The following is a 15,569-nucleotide window of genomic DNA, read 5'->3' on the forward strand; positions in this document are numbered from 1 at the left end:
CAGCTTGGACCAATTCTGTTGTCGCACCAACAGCTTGCACTGCTGCTGAATATGTAAAGTCTTTCTCTATACAGTATTTACTTCAATCACATGCTTCAGATTTCCGTAGAAAAAAAGGCTCCCAAACACATAGGTTTGCATCATAGAACTATAAAGCTATTAGAAGCATTGTAGTGGAGTAATCACTTCCATCAGAATAACAACCATCCTAATTCTGTGAATTTTTTCTAATGATGCATCACATAGTTATCTTACAATAGACATAGTATGTCAACACCTACAATTATTAGTAAGAACTAAGAAAATGCATCATGTTCTAATTGACTCTTTCTGCCGGTAGCATGTTCAGTTGACTCTGCTCAATGTATATATGTGTTAAAGTTTGCTATATTTAGAAAGTAATGTCTACCAAACAAACCTCCGTTTGAAAATTAAAATTGACAAAACAATGCGTAAATTGGGATATTTTTCTGAAAATAGCGACATAAAGCTATTGTGCTGCAACAATAGCGATAAAAGATGAAGATGCCTTAATGTGTAAAGAAATCTGATTGATCTCCTTGGCATCCTCCTATAGCAGGAACGTGTATTAAAAGTATAAATCTCTATTATCCATCATTCAAAAAAATCTCAATTACCTTTGCAAAAAGCATATCTTAATGCAAGAACTCTGTAGTGAGGCTTTGCCTGTTACACAGTGCAATGTCTGTTTTCGCACCAGCAGCTTTGAGTCTGCTGCTGAATATGCGAAGTCTTTCTCCGTCCACTGTTTACTTCAACCACATGCTTCAGAGTTCCGTAGCAAAAACGTCTCCTGAACACATAGGTTTGCATCATATATAGAACTATAGAGCTATTAGAAGCATTGTAGTGGAGTACTCACTTCCAGCAAATTAATGTCCACCCTAATTCTTTCATTTTTTTCTCTAATAATATATCATCCATGTCGTTCTACAAAGCAAACCTCCGTTGTTTGGAGAGTCTTTTGCTACATGTGAACAAAACCTACATGCTATACATGCAAAAATGTTACTGAACTAATGTGACTACCGTAAAAAATTATTTTTCAAGGGCCTGGGTCACTTCCACTAAGGTATAGCTGTAAAAAATGTACAAAACAAAAGTACAGATAACTTCCACCCTGTAGTAATGAAAACCCAGCTCAGCTCTTCATGTCGCTCTTGCTCCTGCCGGATTTGTAGCTCGCTCTCCCGGTGACGTCCGATGCCGGCTTTGGCGACGGGCGTTGCTCCCCTCCCTGTGATCGGCGACTTCAACATGTGTTTCAACTTCCTCCACTCTGCCTCGGTGGCTTGGGATTGCTCAGACAAAGACCAAGGCGAAATCCCTGCTCGGTTTGCCGGTGCTGGTAGCGGCGACACCTGCGGGTGTCGTCCCCTTCTTGGAGGCGCTGCCATGGTCTCCGTCTTAGCCCCTCTTCGAGCATCAAGGGAAACCCTAGGTCCGGACTTCTGGACCGGACGACGACGGCGCCTTGGCGTTGTTCCCCTTCTTGAAGGCGTCGTTTTGCTCGCTCGCGGCGTCCCCGACGGTGGAGTTGGACGCTAGTTGTCTTCACTGTGTTCGAGTTACTTCTCAGGGCTAGGAGAGTTTGCCGTGTTGTTCTTTTCATTTCTTTGGGCTGAGCATCCCATGTCCCTCTGCTCCGGGCACCATGTCGTCTGTGCATGTGTTGTTCATTCCCTGTATTCACTCTTCTTCTTCTACCAATGAATGATACGCAAGCTTTGCATATTCGCGAAAAAAAGAATATATTTTTCTCTGAACAGTAGAATGTGAATACCAATGCTAACAAAACTGAACCGGGAAAAAAAGTGGAGTGAATTGGGTCATGCTGATAGGCTTAGGGAGCGACTACCCCGTCGCATTTCCCCAAAACCTCATCTTGCTCTCCATGCTCTCCCCTTCTTCCTTACACCAATGCCGCTACTTAGTTTCCTCCGACTTCTCTATCGCTCTTTCTGCGCCACCACTGCCACGCCTCTTCCTTCTCTGTTGTTGGTGGTGGCACAACCAACACCGTCGCTTTTGGAACTCCACTTAATAGTAGACAAAATAATCTGTATTTGGGATATTTAAAAAGTAGCAACTGTAAAGATATTTATGCGTTTGGGATATTTAAAAAGTAGCTCTTCTTCTAGAAAAGTACCCTGTAGCTTAGCTTTATTTCCAGTTATATAGTAAAATTCTGAAGAAAATTTGATGAGGTAATATAGCATACATGTGCATACTTTGATTAGTCAAATGCAAGAACTTAGAAGTTCTGTTTTTAGCTATTCAGTCAGACAGAACATATATTAGATCACAACAGATATGCAGGTTTTGAAAAATAATTGGCACTATAAGTCTCTCCCGCTACTCTGTTCTATAATAGCAAGGAAAGAGCAGGCAATTGAACAGAATACGGCCATGTGTGTCGATGGTCAGGATTCATTATTGTATGTCTACTTTACTGTAACAGTTCAAAGATCACAGTAAATCACACATTCAGTATTATTACTTATTAGCACCATATGGACCGGATCCAGTGCCAACAAGAAGCTAGAACAAACTTAACCACATCAAATTCGATACTGGTAGAGCAACAACTCTATATCTACCATACTGGGTGGTTTGACAATGACAACCAAAGACATTGCTGAAATTTGCTGAAAAAAACTCCTATCAATATCTGATGAACCTGTCGCATGGTCCTTCACCAGAGACTTTACAACCTCGTGCTAGCATAGGTGTGTCGTCATCTTCAGTGAGCATGTACTCCAGCTGGTCCTGGACGGTGTACTTGGGCAGTTGGGCTCCCGTGCTATCGTTGACAGCCCAGACGCCATATGGTGAAATACCTAGAGGAAGATGGCGGCCGCCGGTGTCGGATCTGCCGGCGGAGGCGTGCTAGGACATTATTGTACTGGGCGCTGAATCACCAAAACGTGGTCATACCAAACACATGAACAACTACCGATCCAGAAGAGGAATCACATATTTGGAGAATAGCTCTCGTGGAGGCGGCCACCGCGATCGCCCCCCACATTCGCAGCGCTGTCGACCTTGCCGCGCTCCTACCATTGTCAATGCCGACCAAGGGAAGAAGTTCTTCCCGACCCGACGTGCGCGCCCATGAGAGTGGACGTAGGCGATGGACGGCAACGCATCGCACTGCGGTGCGACGAGAAGGAAGGAAAGGCGGCCGTGTGAGAGCGGTATCGCCGGCTGGCGGTGCTGGGTTGGGGATGTGGCTCGGCTAGAGATGGGGGGCGCCCCGCGATCGGAACAGCAGCCTGGGGGACGGGAGGCGGGTAGAAAGCAGGGGTGCGTGGGCGTGAGGTCGGATTGGATTGGATGAGCTCGCGTGTTGGGATGCCCAAGTTCGTGGGTTCGTGGGTCATAACCGCAGGGAGTTTTGTGGATCTTTCGTCGCTGTTTTTTTTCGTGGGGCAGTGATAGGAGTAGGAGGTCGAACCATCACGACGTTCGATCCCCTTTAATAGTAGAGATATATTTGGATCTCCAAGACTCCAACTAATCCTAGAGGCTGGGCTTGGCGGGCTCAAGTTGTAAATCTGACACTTCATATATTTACTGTATATGCAAAGTATGTACGAAATAGAAATATCGGACAAAAATAAGATGTGTGTATGAATTGCTATAAACAAAATATGCAAATAATTTAAATTGTTAAACATTGAGATAAAAGGAGGTATATCTCATGGACGAATTTGTGATTAGATTGTTTGTGTGTATTACATACGCTGCAAAACTAATTGTCAGAATATTACAAGTATTAAACCTGCACTGTTAGCCACGAAGCATTATGTGATCTTGGCAAGCTGGCACCTAGCTTTCTTACAGGTGATGCTGCCGAGACAAAAGCATTATAGACTTTCATTGGTTTGGCCACATTGGAAAAATCAGTTCGCGAGGTAGTAACTGTACCTCCCCTCGGACGAAGTCAGGTAGGTACGTATTTGGGTTCTTGGTGCCTGGTCGTCCGGCAGGAGAGGTAGAGATTAGTGACCACCAGCGCAGCCGATCCAGGCAGCACAGCCAGGCGCGACGTCGGCGCAACGAGTTCCCTGTCATTTTCTGTGGTGGGGATCCCGGTCAAGCCTCCACAGGCGCCGGTCTAGGGCTGATCCGTTCATGCACTCGTCGTGGCTCCAGGGCACATCACATGGGCGGACGACACGGAAGCCCCTAGCCTCGATTTGGTTGAGGGTCCGTTTGAGGCTGGAACCCGTCGACAAGGGCGGACTGGGCGATTCGCTCGAAGCCAGCCGTCCTCGGTCCGGATGAGCTGGGCTCCTGTGATGTTGTCTGCCTTTTCCCGTTCATGGTGAGTTCCTCACATCATCATCGAAGATCCAACGCGTAAGGAAACCGACTTAGGAAGGAAAGATCAATCATGACGTGATCGATCCGGAGTTGTGGTGACGCGAGTCAGGAGGAACGCTTTTGCTGGGCTTGGCTGATCGATCGGATCGAGTTCAGGTAAGAACCAGGTCGGACGGACATTACGATTTTGTCTATACAAATCGTAAAAACGTATTATGACATGAGAAGAAAGCGTATTGTGACGATGAACCCGACAAAGTCAATCCGTGCTTTATTATTAGGGAGAGACTAGCAAAAGTGCCCATGCGTTGCAACGGGTGAACAACAAAAAAGATGAGAAAATTTATAGACCCAAAATAAAATAATTCGAGTTCAGGCAAATTGCACCAATATTATCCATCAGTTTTACAGATTGAGAATTAAGAATAAATGATGCAAGAGAGCAAAGAATACGAGACATCAAATTTATGACAGAAAAAAAATAGACCAATGATTTTTAATGATGTCGGTAGTCAATCCCCCTACGGGGGTGTGCGTTGCAACGGAGACACAAAAAATACATGCTAGCCAAATAAGTATGACTTAATATCCAGACATATGAGTGTTCTCTATTTTAACACGGTGGCTCACCATGTTGCCACATATCTTTCTTCTCACTCTCGTTGATGATGGACACAATGTCCACGTGATCATAATGCATTCGACGTGATAAATCCCTATGCAATGAGCTTGTCACTGCACGAAACACTTGCCATTGTCTCGCGCAAGGGAATATTTAAATCTTTAAAAACAAATCTCATCGACTACGAACTACTCTCAATGCCTAGACATATAGACTTTCCAAAAACCTATCAAATCCTAGACATAAAATACTTCTGAATCGGCGAACAGTTTTTTGAATCGACAAACATCTTTTTGAAATTAGGACATCTTTATAAAATCACGAACATTTTTTTTGTTTAGAGAAACATTTATTGAAATGCATGAATAGTTTTTGAATTCATGAATATTTTTTGACTTAGCTAACATTTTTTGAATTGATGACTTTTTTAAATTGGGGGCTGAATTTTGAATTTCACAAAAGACATATAATTTTTTGAATATTTTCTAAAAAAATTCATGGACATTTTTTCCAGATTCACGAATATGTTTTGAATACACAATCATTTTTTTCAAAATCATGAACTGATTGTACTTCCTGACATGTTTTTCCAGATTGTGATTTTTCATAATTTGTGAACAGTTTCGTAAAATCACCAATATTTTTTGAAACAGCGAAAATTTTATTATTTCCTGAAGTTTTTTTTAATTCACTCATATTTTATAATTTCTCTGAAAAATTATAACTGAAAACTTTTTATAATTTGGAATTGTCAAATAAATTTAAAGAAGGAAAAACTAAAACAGAAATGAGAAAAGAAAAGAAAAGACAAAATAAAAAAAAACAGGAGCGTCACGGCCTACCGGCCGGCCCATGAAGGCGTAAGGTGTGGAGGAGGTGCCTAAGAAAAAAGGAGGCAAAAGAAGGGTACTACCAGGATTTGAACCCTGGTCTGCTGTGTAGAAGCAACAGCCTCTAGCCACTACGATGGTAGCGTGTGTGTCATAAATAGGGCATCGCCTTTTGTTTTTGATCATAAAAATAGGGCATCGCCTTTATAAAACCACTGAGCACGGCGGCGCCTTTGAAAATAAAAAAAGAATCGTTTTCTTAACTTACGGGTGGCATAGCGGGTAATTTATAGCTAATTCGGGGGCAATTATTTGGACGAACGACCAGAAACACTATTTGCTTTATTATTACTAGTACAAATGCCCGTGCGTTGCAACGACATGGAATCTTGCAAAATCTACTCAATGTGTCATTAGGTACAATTTTTTAATTTGAGTTAGAATCACTGTGACTTATTGAAGTTATCACGCCGGTAGGCTTGAAATAAAACATGGGCAACTTTGTTTGCCGAACGACGCACCCAACAAACCTTGGACTCCATGAAGTTCTAAAAAGTTCATTATCATTACGCACCATTTCTTATATTCAGTTTTAATAAACGTGATTGTTGTTTCTCGGCTGAATATTGGTCATTAAGAAGCCACCTCGATATTCTTCGCCTGACTGAAGAATAATTCATGGAATAGTCCCTAATTTTTTTGTTTCTTTTCGGAAAACATGATTATTTAATAAAACGAAATGATTTATTAAAAATAAAAAATAATAGCATTTTTCTGAACATTTCTAAATGCATTTTTTAAATGTAACAACTTTTGGGAATTTTGACCAGTTTTTATAAAGTGTGAATATATATAACTGTGTGCTTATTATAAAACGATTTTTACTATGTTGGGAATTTTTAGATATATAAGTTTGTTGTACTTTTCATTTTTGTTTTCTGTTCCTGTTTTATTTTATGTTATACTAATTTGCGATTACAAAAAGGTTCTAAGATTGCAAAAAACATTGTTAGTTTTGACTTCTCAAAAACAGTTCTTGAATTCAAAAAATGTCCATGATTTCAAAAAAATTAAAAATATATTTTCATGAACAATTTTTTATTTTTACGGAAAAAATTATAAGCATTCTTTTATAATGATGAACGTTTTTTAAACTTGAATAACAACTTTTAAATTCGGTAAAGAAATGAATTTGTTGGACTTTTTTTTTTAAATGATGAACACAATTTTAATTTAATGAACATTTTTTTAGGTCGGTGAACAAATTTTAATGAACATTTTTAAATCCGATGAAAATATTGAATTCGATGAACCCTTTTTTGACATAGATGAACATTTTTTGAAATTCGATGAACAAAAAATTCTTCGCGAAATTGAAAAGAAATTTCACAAAAAAAGTGAAAAAGTTAAAATGAGAAAAGAAGAAAGAAAAAATTGAAAAGAAAAGAAAATGAAGGGAAAAAGAAAGAAAAAGAAAATATGAATAAAAAAGCAAAAAAGGGGCTTGCCCATGAGAACTCCCAGCGCGGGAGGGGTGGTGTGCGCGGTAGCGCCATATAGGCTTCCCCCATAGAGAACACTTGGTATTAAAAAAAGGGAGTGTCTATATTACAAACGACTGAAATTGAATTGGCCTTCAATCAAATATACCAACCAGTAAAAATCTGAGACCAACTGAAAAAAAAAACTTGACTGAAAATAAAGGGGCATTCAACCAATTTTTTCAGGCACAACAAACATGGCACGTGTATGTATGACCTATGCTCTCTATGATCCATGAGCAAGCAATGAAAGGGCCCAAAAAGCAACACTGCCATGTCAGTACTCTTACGACGTTCTCCAGGTTATTGACAGTTTTGTTTTCTTCACAATACTATTGGAACAAAACCTAAAATTGCCATGGCATTCTCAAGGATATGAAGTTGATACTTGTGGAAGAAACTCCTAAACACAAACATACTATAAATTCATAATTGGGCTGCCGTAAAATCATCATCAACCTGCTGTACACTGATCAACACAAGATGAGCTAATCACATACTAAACATTTCATCATTATGAAGCTTTAAATAAAGTGGCTTCAGTTGAAATTTACAGTCATCTCACTATGAATAAACAGTAACTTTTAAAGTGTATCACATATTCAGCTTTGAGGAATTTTACAGTGTTCATTTTACTAAAATTCCAGTCAGTAACAACCAAATCACAACAAAGATACTGGAACTTCAGTAAAAATAAGGAGAAACAACCATTAACAATGTGTGCTTTATGATCAGATAAGAATGAGAAAGAGGATGGAGGAAGAAGGGGACAGAATAGCTACACAATCAGGAAACTACAGTCACACCAAGAAGACAAACTATAGGTCAGTACTCTCACAATCTCCTTCAAATAGTTCTTCCAGTAAAAAATGTAGCACTGTAAATTCAGGTAACTGTATAGTGTAAAATCTATCACTGTAAAATTCAAAAATCACAACCTTTAGGCTACAACTATAAATTACAGAAGTTATAGGATTGTAGAACTTCAAACAGGGTGGTGTAAATTCAAACATAAGGTCACTGTAAATTCAAACAATCAAAAAAATTATAGTGCGGTAAATTATAGAAGCCATAGGACAGTAAATCCATCATCAGGTTAGTCATCAATTAACTATAATTTACTACGAATACAAACAAAAAAGTAGACTTCTACGAATACTACAGTACTGTAAAATCCGAAGGTTGAGGTCGGTCGTGGCGCCCATGCATTGCATCAGAAAAAAATCGCACGCCCTTATGGTTGTCCGGATCTTCTACTTGAAGACGGCTAATCATTACGCCGTCGTCCCAAGCTCTTCCTCGCTTCCCTCATTGTTTGATAATCTATCTAGACCTTTTCTAATGGATCACTTGGTATGCTGTTTACAAAGCACATATCAGCACACTATAACACTGCCAATAGTATTCATACATGGAAAGCCCACGCAACGTTCAATCCTTCTTTACCGGGTCTTTCTCTTATTGTCACGTTGTAACCACACCCCTTAACCCTCTACACAACTGTCATTCCTTGTTCACCGGGTCTATCATTTGCCACGTTATACCCACACCTCACCTCCTGCTGTTCTATATCTGTAAGAATCTTGTTGATCCGCTAAGCATCTTGTTTCAGTAGATAAGTCGAGTTGTATAGCCGTCTAACTCGTATTATCATTGGTGCTTACTGAACCACATAAGAATTGGACTCTTGTGATCCTGAATAATGAACTGAATCTGTGACAAAAAATGCTCAACATTATGAATATTTAATTAAAAAAATCAGGACCTGAACGATTATATGCATAAGCCTGATGGTTGCATATAATACAAAGATTGTTGAACCGGTGATTGCTAAGAGGTCAGTTTGTAAGGAAACTGTAGTAGAATTTGATAATTCTAAGCTTGTAAGGAAACCTGGGTAGAGAAATGACCTATTGGGTGTCGCCTTCTAGGAAATCTACCCTGTTCTGAAGGCTTGTGTAGATGAATTATTTTCTATGTGAAAAGATATACCTGTACACGCTTCGCCTTCGCCCGCTAATAGCGGCTAAGAAGCATGATCAGCTAGATCACCATCACTGGATTTAACCAGAACAAAAAGCAAACCATTTTATACATGAATATCTATATGACTGCAGTCAGAACTAAAAGTGCCCGATTTTAAATATGGGTTGGGTGGCCTGCAGGAGTGCAGTACTTGAGAGACTATGCTAGTGTAGTAAACACAAATTTGGCCAGTCAACTTCTATAGGGAATGCAAAACACTTACCGAAAAAGGCTCGCGCCCCGCTTTATAGATAAAGCCAATGCCAAAGCCAACATCCACAAGGTTCACACAAACACAAGGTCCACACGCACACAAAGTCCAAGCACACGAAAGTAACACGGGTTAATGCTGAGGGCACAGCTCAACAAGCCCAACACACACAGCCAAAAAGGCACACGCGCCAGGAGGGGAACATCCACTAGTCGGGCTCCGGGGGTGGCGGCGGGAGCGGAGGTGCCAGGCGGAAGGCCAACGAATGAAGGTCGGTGAGGAGTCTGTCGATGGCGTCCCGATCCGGAGGGCGGCTAAGCGGCCGCCAGAGCTGCAAGTAACCACACATTTTAAAGATGGAGTCAGTCGCACGTCGAAGGGGCACCTTCTGAATCACAAGCCTATTGCGAACCGTCCACAAGGTCCAGGCCAGCACCCCGACGCACAGCCATCTAATATGTCTGTAGCGAGTGGGGGAGGCCTGAATTTTGGCAAGCAAGTTAGGGAAGTTGGTATTACACCACTGTCCGCCAACCGTTTCGCGGAAACAAGACCAAAGGAACTGTGCCATGCAGCACTCGAAGAAGATGTGGTTAGCATCCTCAACCGTGGCACACAGGGGGCACATTCCATCACCAGGGCCATGGCGCCTGAGGACCTCCACGCCGGTCGGGAGGCGGTCGCGGATCCACTGCCACAGAAAGATCCGGATCTTAAGTGGGAGGCGAATGTCCCAAATAAGGCCGAAAGGCTCCGGAGCTGACGAGGGGGCAATAGCCGCGTAGAGGGATTTGGTGGAAAAGCGGCCGGAGGGGTCTAGGCGCCAGGAGATAGCATCCGAAACGTCTGCCACGTCCATAGGCAGCAGGGCGATGTCCTGGAGGAGGTCGTCCCAGGCAGCCACCTCGGCAGGTCCAAAAGGGCGGCGGAACGCGAGGCGCCCTAAGTCAATAAGGGCCGCCTCGACAGAGACCCGAGGGTTAACTACAATATCGAAGAGGATGGGGAATCGGGCAGTTAGAGGGGAGTCCCCAAGCCATCTATCCAGCCAGAACAAGGTCGAGGCGCCGGAGCCCACAGAGATGGAAGTGCCTGTACGCAAAACCGGAAGCAGCTGTACGACAGCCTGCCAAAACTGGGAGCCGCCCGAGCGTTGGCAGAACGCCAGAGGCTGTCCGCGAAGATACTTGTTCTGGATGATAGTTAGCCAGAGGCCTCCCTCTCCATTGGCAATGCGCCATAGCCAGCGGGTCAAGAGGGCGATGTTCATGCGCCGAGAGGATATAATCCCAAGACCGCCCTGGTCTTTGGGTTTGCAAATATCTGGCCAGCTGACCATGTGATATTTCTGCTTGCCCTCCTCCCCTGCCCAGAAGAATCTGGACTAGTATTTGGCGATCTCCTGGTGGAGCATCTCATGAAGGCTGTAGAAGCTCATGAGGAACCACAGGAGGCTGGCCAGCGAAGAGTTGATAAGGATCACGCGGGCCGCCTTCGATAGCCAGCGCCCTTTCCAGGGCTCTACGCGATGCTGCATACGGGTCACCGTGGGGCGGAGGTCCGCCACGGTGAGGCGCGAGTCACTAATGGGGATCCCCAGATAAGTCGTGGGGAAAGAACCCAGCCGACAGTTAAGCCGATCGGCGATGGACTGAGCTTCCTCAGCGGGGTACCCGAGCACCATCACTTCGCTCTTGTCAAAGTTGATGGTAAGGCCCGACATTTGCTGGAAGCACAGAAGGAGGAACTTCAGATTGGAAATCTCAAGGGCGGATCCCTCGACCATAACAATGGTGTCATCCGCGTATTGGAGAAGGGAGACCCCTCCCCCTCCAACGAGGTGCGGGACCAATCCTCGAATATGTCCCGCAGCCATGGCCTTATCTAGGATGGCAGCCAGGGCATCCACAACCATGTTGAACAAGAACGGCGAGAAGGGGTCCCCCTGCCGGACCCCACAGAGGGTAGGGAAGAAGGGCCCGATGTCGCCATTGATGTTCACTGCCGTCCGGCCACAGGAGACGAGCTGCATGACGCGGGTCACCCAATGGTCGTCAAAGCCCTTGCGAAGCAGGACTTCCCTCAGGAACGGCCAGTGCACCGTGTCGTATGCTTTGTGGAAGTCCAACTTCAGGAAGACCGCCCTATGGCGCTTCATACGGACCTCGTGGAGCACCTCGTGGAACACCAACACCCCATCTAGGATAAATCGGCCTTGAATGAAGGCGGATTGGTTCGGGTGGGTGATTGTATCCGCAAGGAGGGTCACCCTATTGGCGTATCCCTTCGCCAGGATCCTAAAAATCACATCAATCACTGTGATGGGGCGGAACTGGCGAATATCGGAGGCGCCCGGGACCTTGGGGATGAGGGTCACCACCCCATAGTTGAGGCGCCCCAAGTCCATGGAACCCGAGTAGAATTCCTCAAAGAGCGCCATGACCTCAAGCTTGATGGTAGGCCAGAACGTCTTGAAGAAAGCTACTGGGAGACCGTCCGGTCCCGGGGCCGAGGAGGAGTTCATCCCCTTAATGGCAGCGAGGACCTCGTCCTCACTGAAGGGGGCAACCAGAGCCGCATTGGCTGCATCCGAAACTCCTAACGCGCCCGACCAAATGTCGGGGGCGAGGCTAGCCCCACCACGCGGGGTGGGGGTAAATAATGCCCTATAGAAGCCATCCACATGGAGGCGGATGGCCTCGGGCCGCGCTAGCAGCGCGCCTCCATCCCACAGGCAGTGGATGGAGTTGCGGCGACGCCGGCCATTCGCGACCGCCTGGAAGTAGGCGGTGTTGGCATCGCCCTGTAGCACCCACCTCTGAGTACCCCTCACGCGCCAGTAAGCCTCCTCATCCGAGTAGATGATGGAGAGCTGATCCTCCAGGTCGTAGCGAAGCAGCCACTCGTCCGAGGAAAGCCCAGTCGAGTCCGCACGCGCATCCAGAGCTTGAATAGGTATCAAGATGGACTTCTTGCGCTCTCTCAGGTCCCGGCCTAAATTAGCCCCCCAACCCTTCATGAACTGGCGGGCTAGCTTGGCACAAAAGTGCCATGAGTCGACCGCAGACATGGAGCGGTGGGGTGCCGACCTAGCGGAGATCCAGCGGGCGACGACGGCCTCCCGGAAACCCGTCTGGTTGAGCCAGAAGAGCTCGAACCGGAACCGCGGCGGGGAGGAAGGGCGCTCGTCAGCGGTGGAGAGGAGAAGGGGGACATGGTCGGAGCCAATCCGGGTAACTGCCCGGAGCGACGCCAGAGGGCACCGCAATTCCCACTCCGGGGAAACTAGGACACGATCCAGCACGGATTGTGTCGGGACAACTTGCCGGTTGGTCCAGGTGAATCTGGCACCTGTCCGGTCAAGCTCACGGAGCCCCAGCTCCGCGATCCAATCGTTGAATAATTGCATCCGGGGAAAATTAATCCGGGAATTATTCTTCTCCTCCGGGGATCGGATGAGATTGAAGTCACCCCCCACTAACACAGGGAGTGGGGAGTTGGAGATCTTCAGCTGCAGTTCGGCAAGGAAGGCCGGGGAGCGGCGGTGATCCGCCGATCCGTAGACAACAATGACCTCCCACTTGAAATTCAGTGCCCGCTCGAAGATCTCCATGCTAACGAAGAAATCCCCTCGGTCCATGCCTCCCACCTCAAATGTGGCGTCCTTAACTCCAAGGAGGATACCACCCGAGTGGCCTGAGGTCCCACTAGAAGGGAGCCAGTGCCACGCGAAGAGGTGGGGGCTCAGATGCTCAAGCTCTTGAAGGGTGAACTCGGATCGAAGGGTTTCCTGGATGGCTACAATGTCAATATGTTCATCCCGGATGTACTCGATGAGCTGGCGGCGACGACCGTCATGGCCGAAGCCGCGGAGGTTCCAGAAAAGGGCCCTCATCTAAACCCCCATCGGGGGGCTGCTTGACCCCAGGACACGGGAGGCGCTTTGAGCGCGGAGGGCGGCCGTGCGAGACCGGGTGCGGCCACGAATAACCCCGTCGGCCACCGGAGGAGTCGGAACCTGGGGCCGGAGTAGGCGGGCTCGGGTCTCAGCCAGCCTGCCGTCGAGGATCTCTCGGGCCCTAATGGCCTCAATCTGATCTAAGGGGGGGACCGACCTCCCCCCTGAAGACGATGGCCGAGTCATTAGCCACCTTAGCGAGGTGGCCGAGGGGAGCAGCCTCGAGAGCAGAGAAGGAGCAACGAGAAGAACTGGGAAGGTCGGGGTCCGCTCCTGACTCGAGGTTCCGGGCCGCGGCGCGGAGCTCCGCCCGCTCGGCGATGGAAGGCGCAGGAGAGTCACCCGGCCGCGACGCCTCCAGGCGGGCGCTGCGGCGGGAGGACGTCACCGGCGTCAAGGTGGACCGAGGCCTCCTGGCGTACGCCACCGTCGGAGGGGGGTGCACGGAGGCCGGGGAGGCGACATCCACCGCCACCGCGGCGGCAGGGGAAGCCGGCGAGGCGAGGGCGAGGCTGGACGGCGCCGACATGAGGGGGGGGGGCGGGAGACCCCAGAGCAACCCCCACCGCAGCCCCCGAGGGCGGAGTGGACGGGAGAGCCGCGGAAGGGGCAACGAGATCCCCCATGTCGCCAACCGCGGGGGACACCGGGGAGGCCGAGCCGGCGGGGGTGGGCTCAGCCCCTGGTGTCGCGGGGCGACGGGCGAAGGCGGTGTCGGGGGAGCGGGGGGACGAAGGTGGGGCGACGAGGAGGCTCACGCTGGAGATGTCCCCGGTCGACTCCGACGCCGACGGGGAGGGAGCCAGAGGGGTGGCCAGGCGGAGGGCCACCGCCAGATCGGTGGCCGACACCCGGGTACGCCCTGGCCCCGAACCGCCCCGACCCGCGGGAGGGTTGGAGGAGTCCCGAGCCGGGGAGCGAGAGTGCTCCGACTCATCCTCATCCTCGTCAGGGTCGTCGAAGCGGGAGGAGCGCGAGCGGCGGCGGTGGGAGTCGTCATCATCAGCCGCCCCCCCCCAAGAGACTGCCAGCGGTGGGGCGGGGGCGGCCGACGTGGGACGGAGGCTCGGGGCGGATCTTGAGGTCATAGCCGTCATCGTTGAAGAAGACACGGATCGTGACGTGTAGCTTGGAGGAGTCCAGGCATTTCACCTTAACCCGGACCTCCTCCTCCTTGCGCAGGGAGAGCTCATCCACCACCACCACACGACCCAGGATCTTGGACATACTGCGGATGGTCCGCTCAGAACGGGCAACATCAGGGAGGCCGGAAATGAGGAGCCAAGCCGTGTACAGGGTAGCGACGGCTCTGGGATCCCACTGCGGCTCAGAGATGTTCACCACGATGTCGTTGAGGGCCAGGGTGATGTTGTTGTTGCGGGTGCAGAAGCCCATGCTCATCGCGTCTGGGAACACCACAGAGAAGGAGCTGGGAGCCGTGGGGGTCACCTGCCAGTCCCACGTGCAGCGGCACAGGTGGTTGAGCTCAGCCTCAATCAGCTCCGGAGTAGCGACGGCCTCTCCCACAACCGTCACCAGAGCCAGCAGCGAGGGGGATGGTGGGGCGAGCTCGGGCACCTCGATGTGAAAGAAGGCCAAGTCCTCGATGTCGTGCCCATACATCATGAGCTCCTCCGTCACCGGGCGATCCGGACAGAGAATCGCGGGGTGCCCGGACTCCTTGCATAAGTAACACGATGGAGGGTTGGGGCATGCCACCTGGAAGTGCCCGGTAAGGCCGCAGTTGAAGCACGGCTGAGCCACGGCCACGGCGGAGGTACCCGGAGGAGGAGCCACGGTAGCGGCGGAGGTGGCGGCTTGAGGGCGCGGAGGGCCCTTCTTCTTCTTCTTCTTGGAACCCGGGCGTCCCTGGTTGCCGTTACCGCCGTTGGCCGGCGGGAACGCCGCCTGGGAACGAGGCGGCTGGTAGCGGAGGAGGGGGCGTCGGCGTCGAGGTTGGAGGTGGGCGGGCGGGCCGGCGAAGGGGACCGGTCGCGACGCCGGGTCGGCGAGGGAGACCGGCGCCGAGCGG

General features: G+C 48.6%; 1 protein-coding gene across 3 annotated transcripts in view; it reads right to left on the reverse strand.

The window, feature by feature from the left end:
• Positions 1–9,652: 9,652 nt before the first annotated feature.
• Positions 9,653–15,569, reverse strand: part of LOC119359396 — a 9,438-nt gene continuing 3,521 nt past the window's right edge. For all 3 annotated transcript variants that reach the window (XR_005172514.1, XM_037625605.1, XM_037625604.1), the window contains exon 4: positions 9,653–9,910. Coding sequence is in view for 2 of the 3 variants with exons in the window: in XM_037625604.1 (XP_037481501.1) it covers positions 9,712–9,910 (199 nt within the window). In the remaining variant the exon portion in view is untranslated. The remainder of the gene's footprint in view (positions 9,911–15,569) is intronic.

The sequence above is a fragment of the Triticum dicoccoides genome, chromosome 2A (assembly GCF_002162155.2).
Source record: "Triticum dicoccoides isolate Atlit2015 ecotype Zavitan chromosome 2A, WEW_v2.0, whole genome shotgun sequence".
NCBI lineage: Eukaryota > Viridiplantae > Streptophyta > Magnoliopsida > Poales > Poaceae > Triticum > Triticum dicoccoides.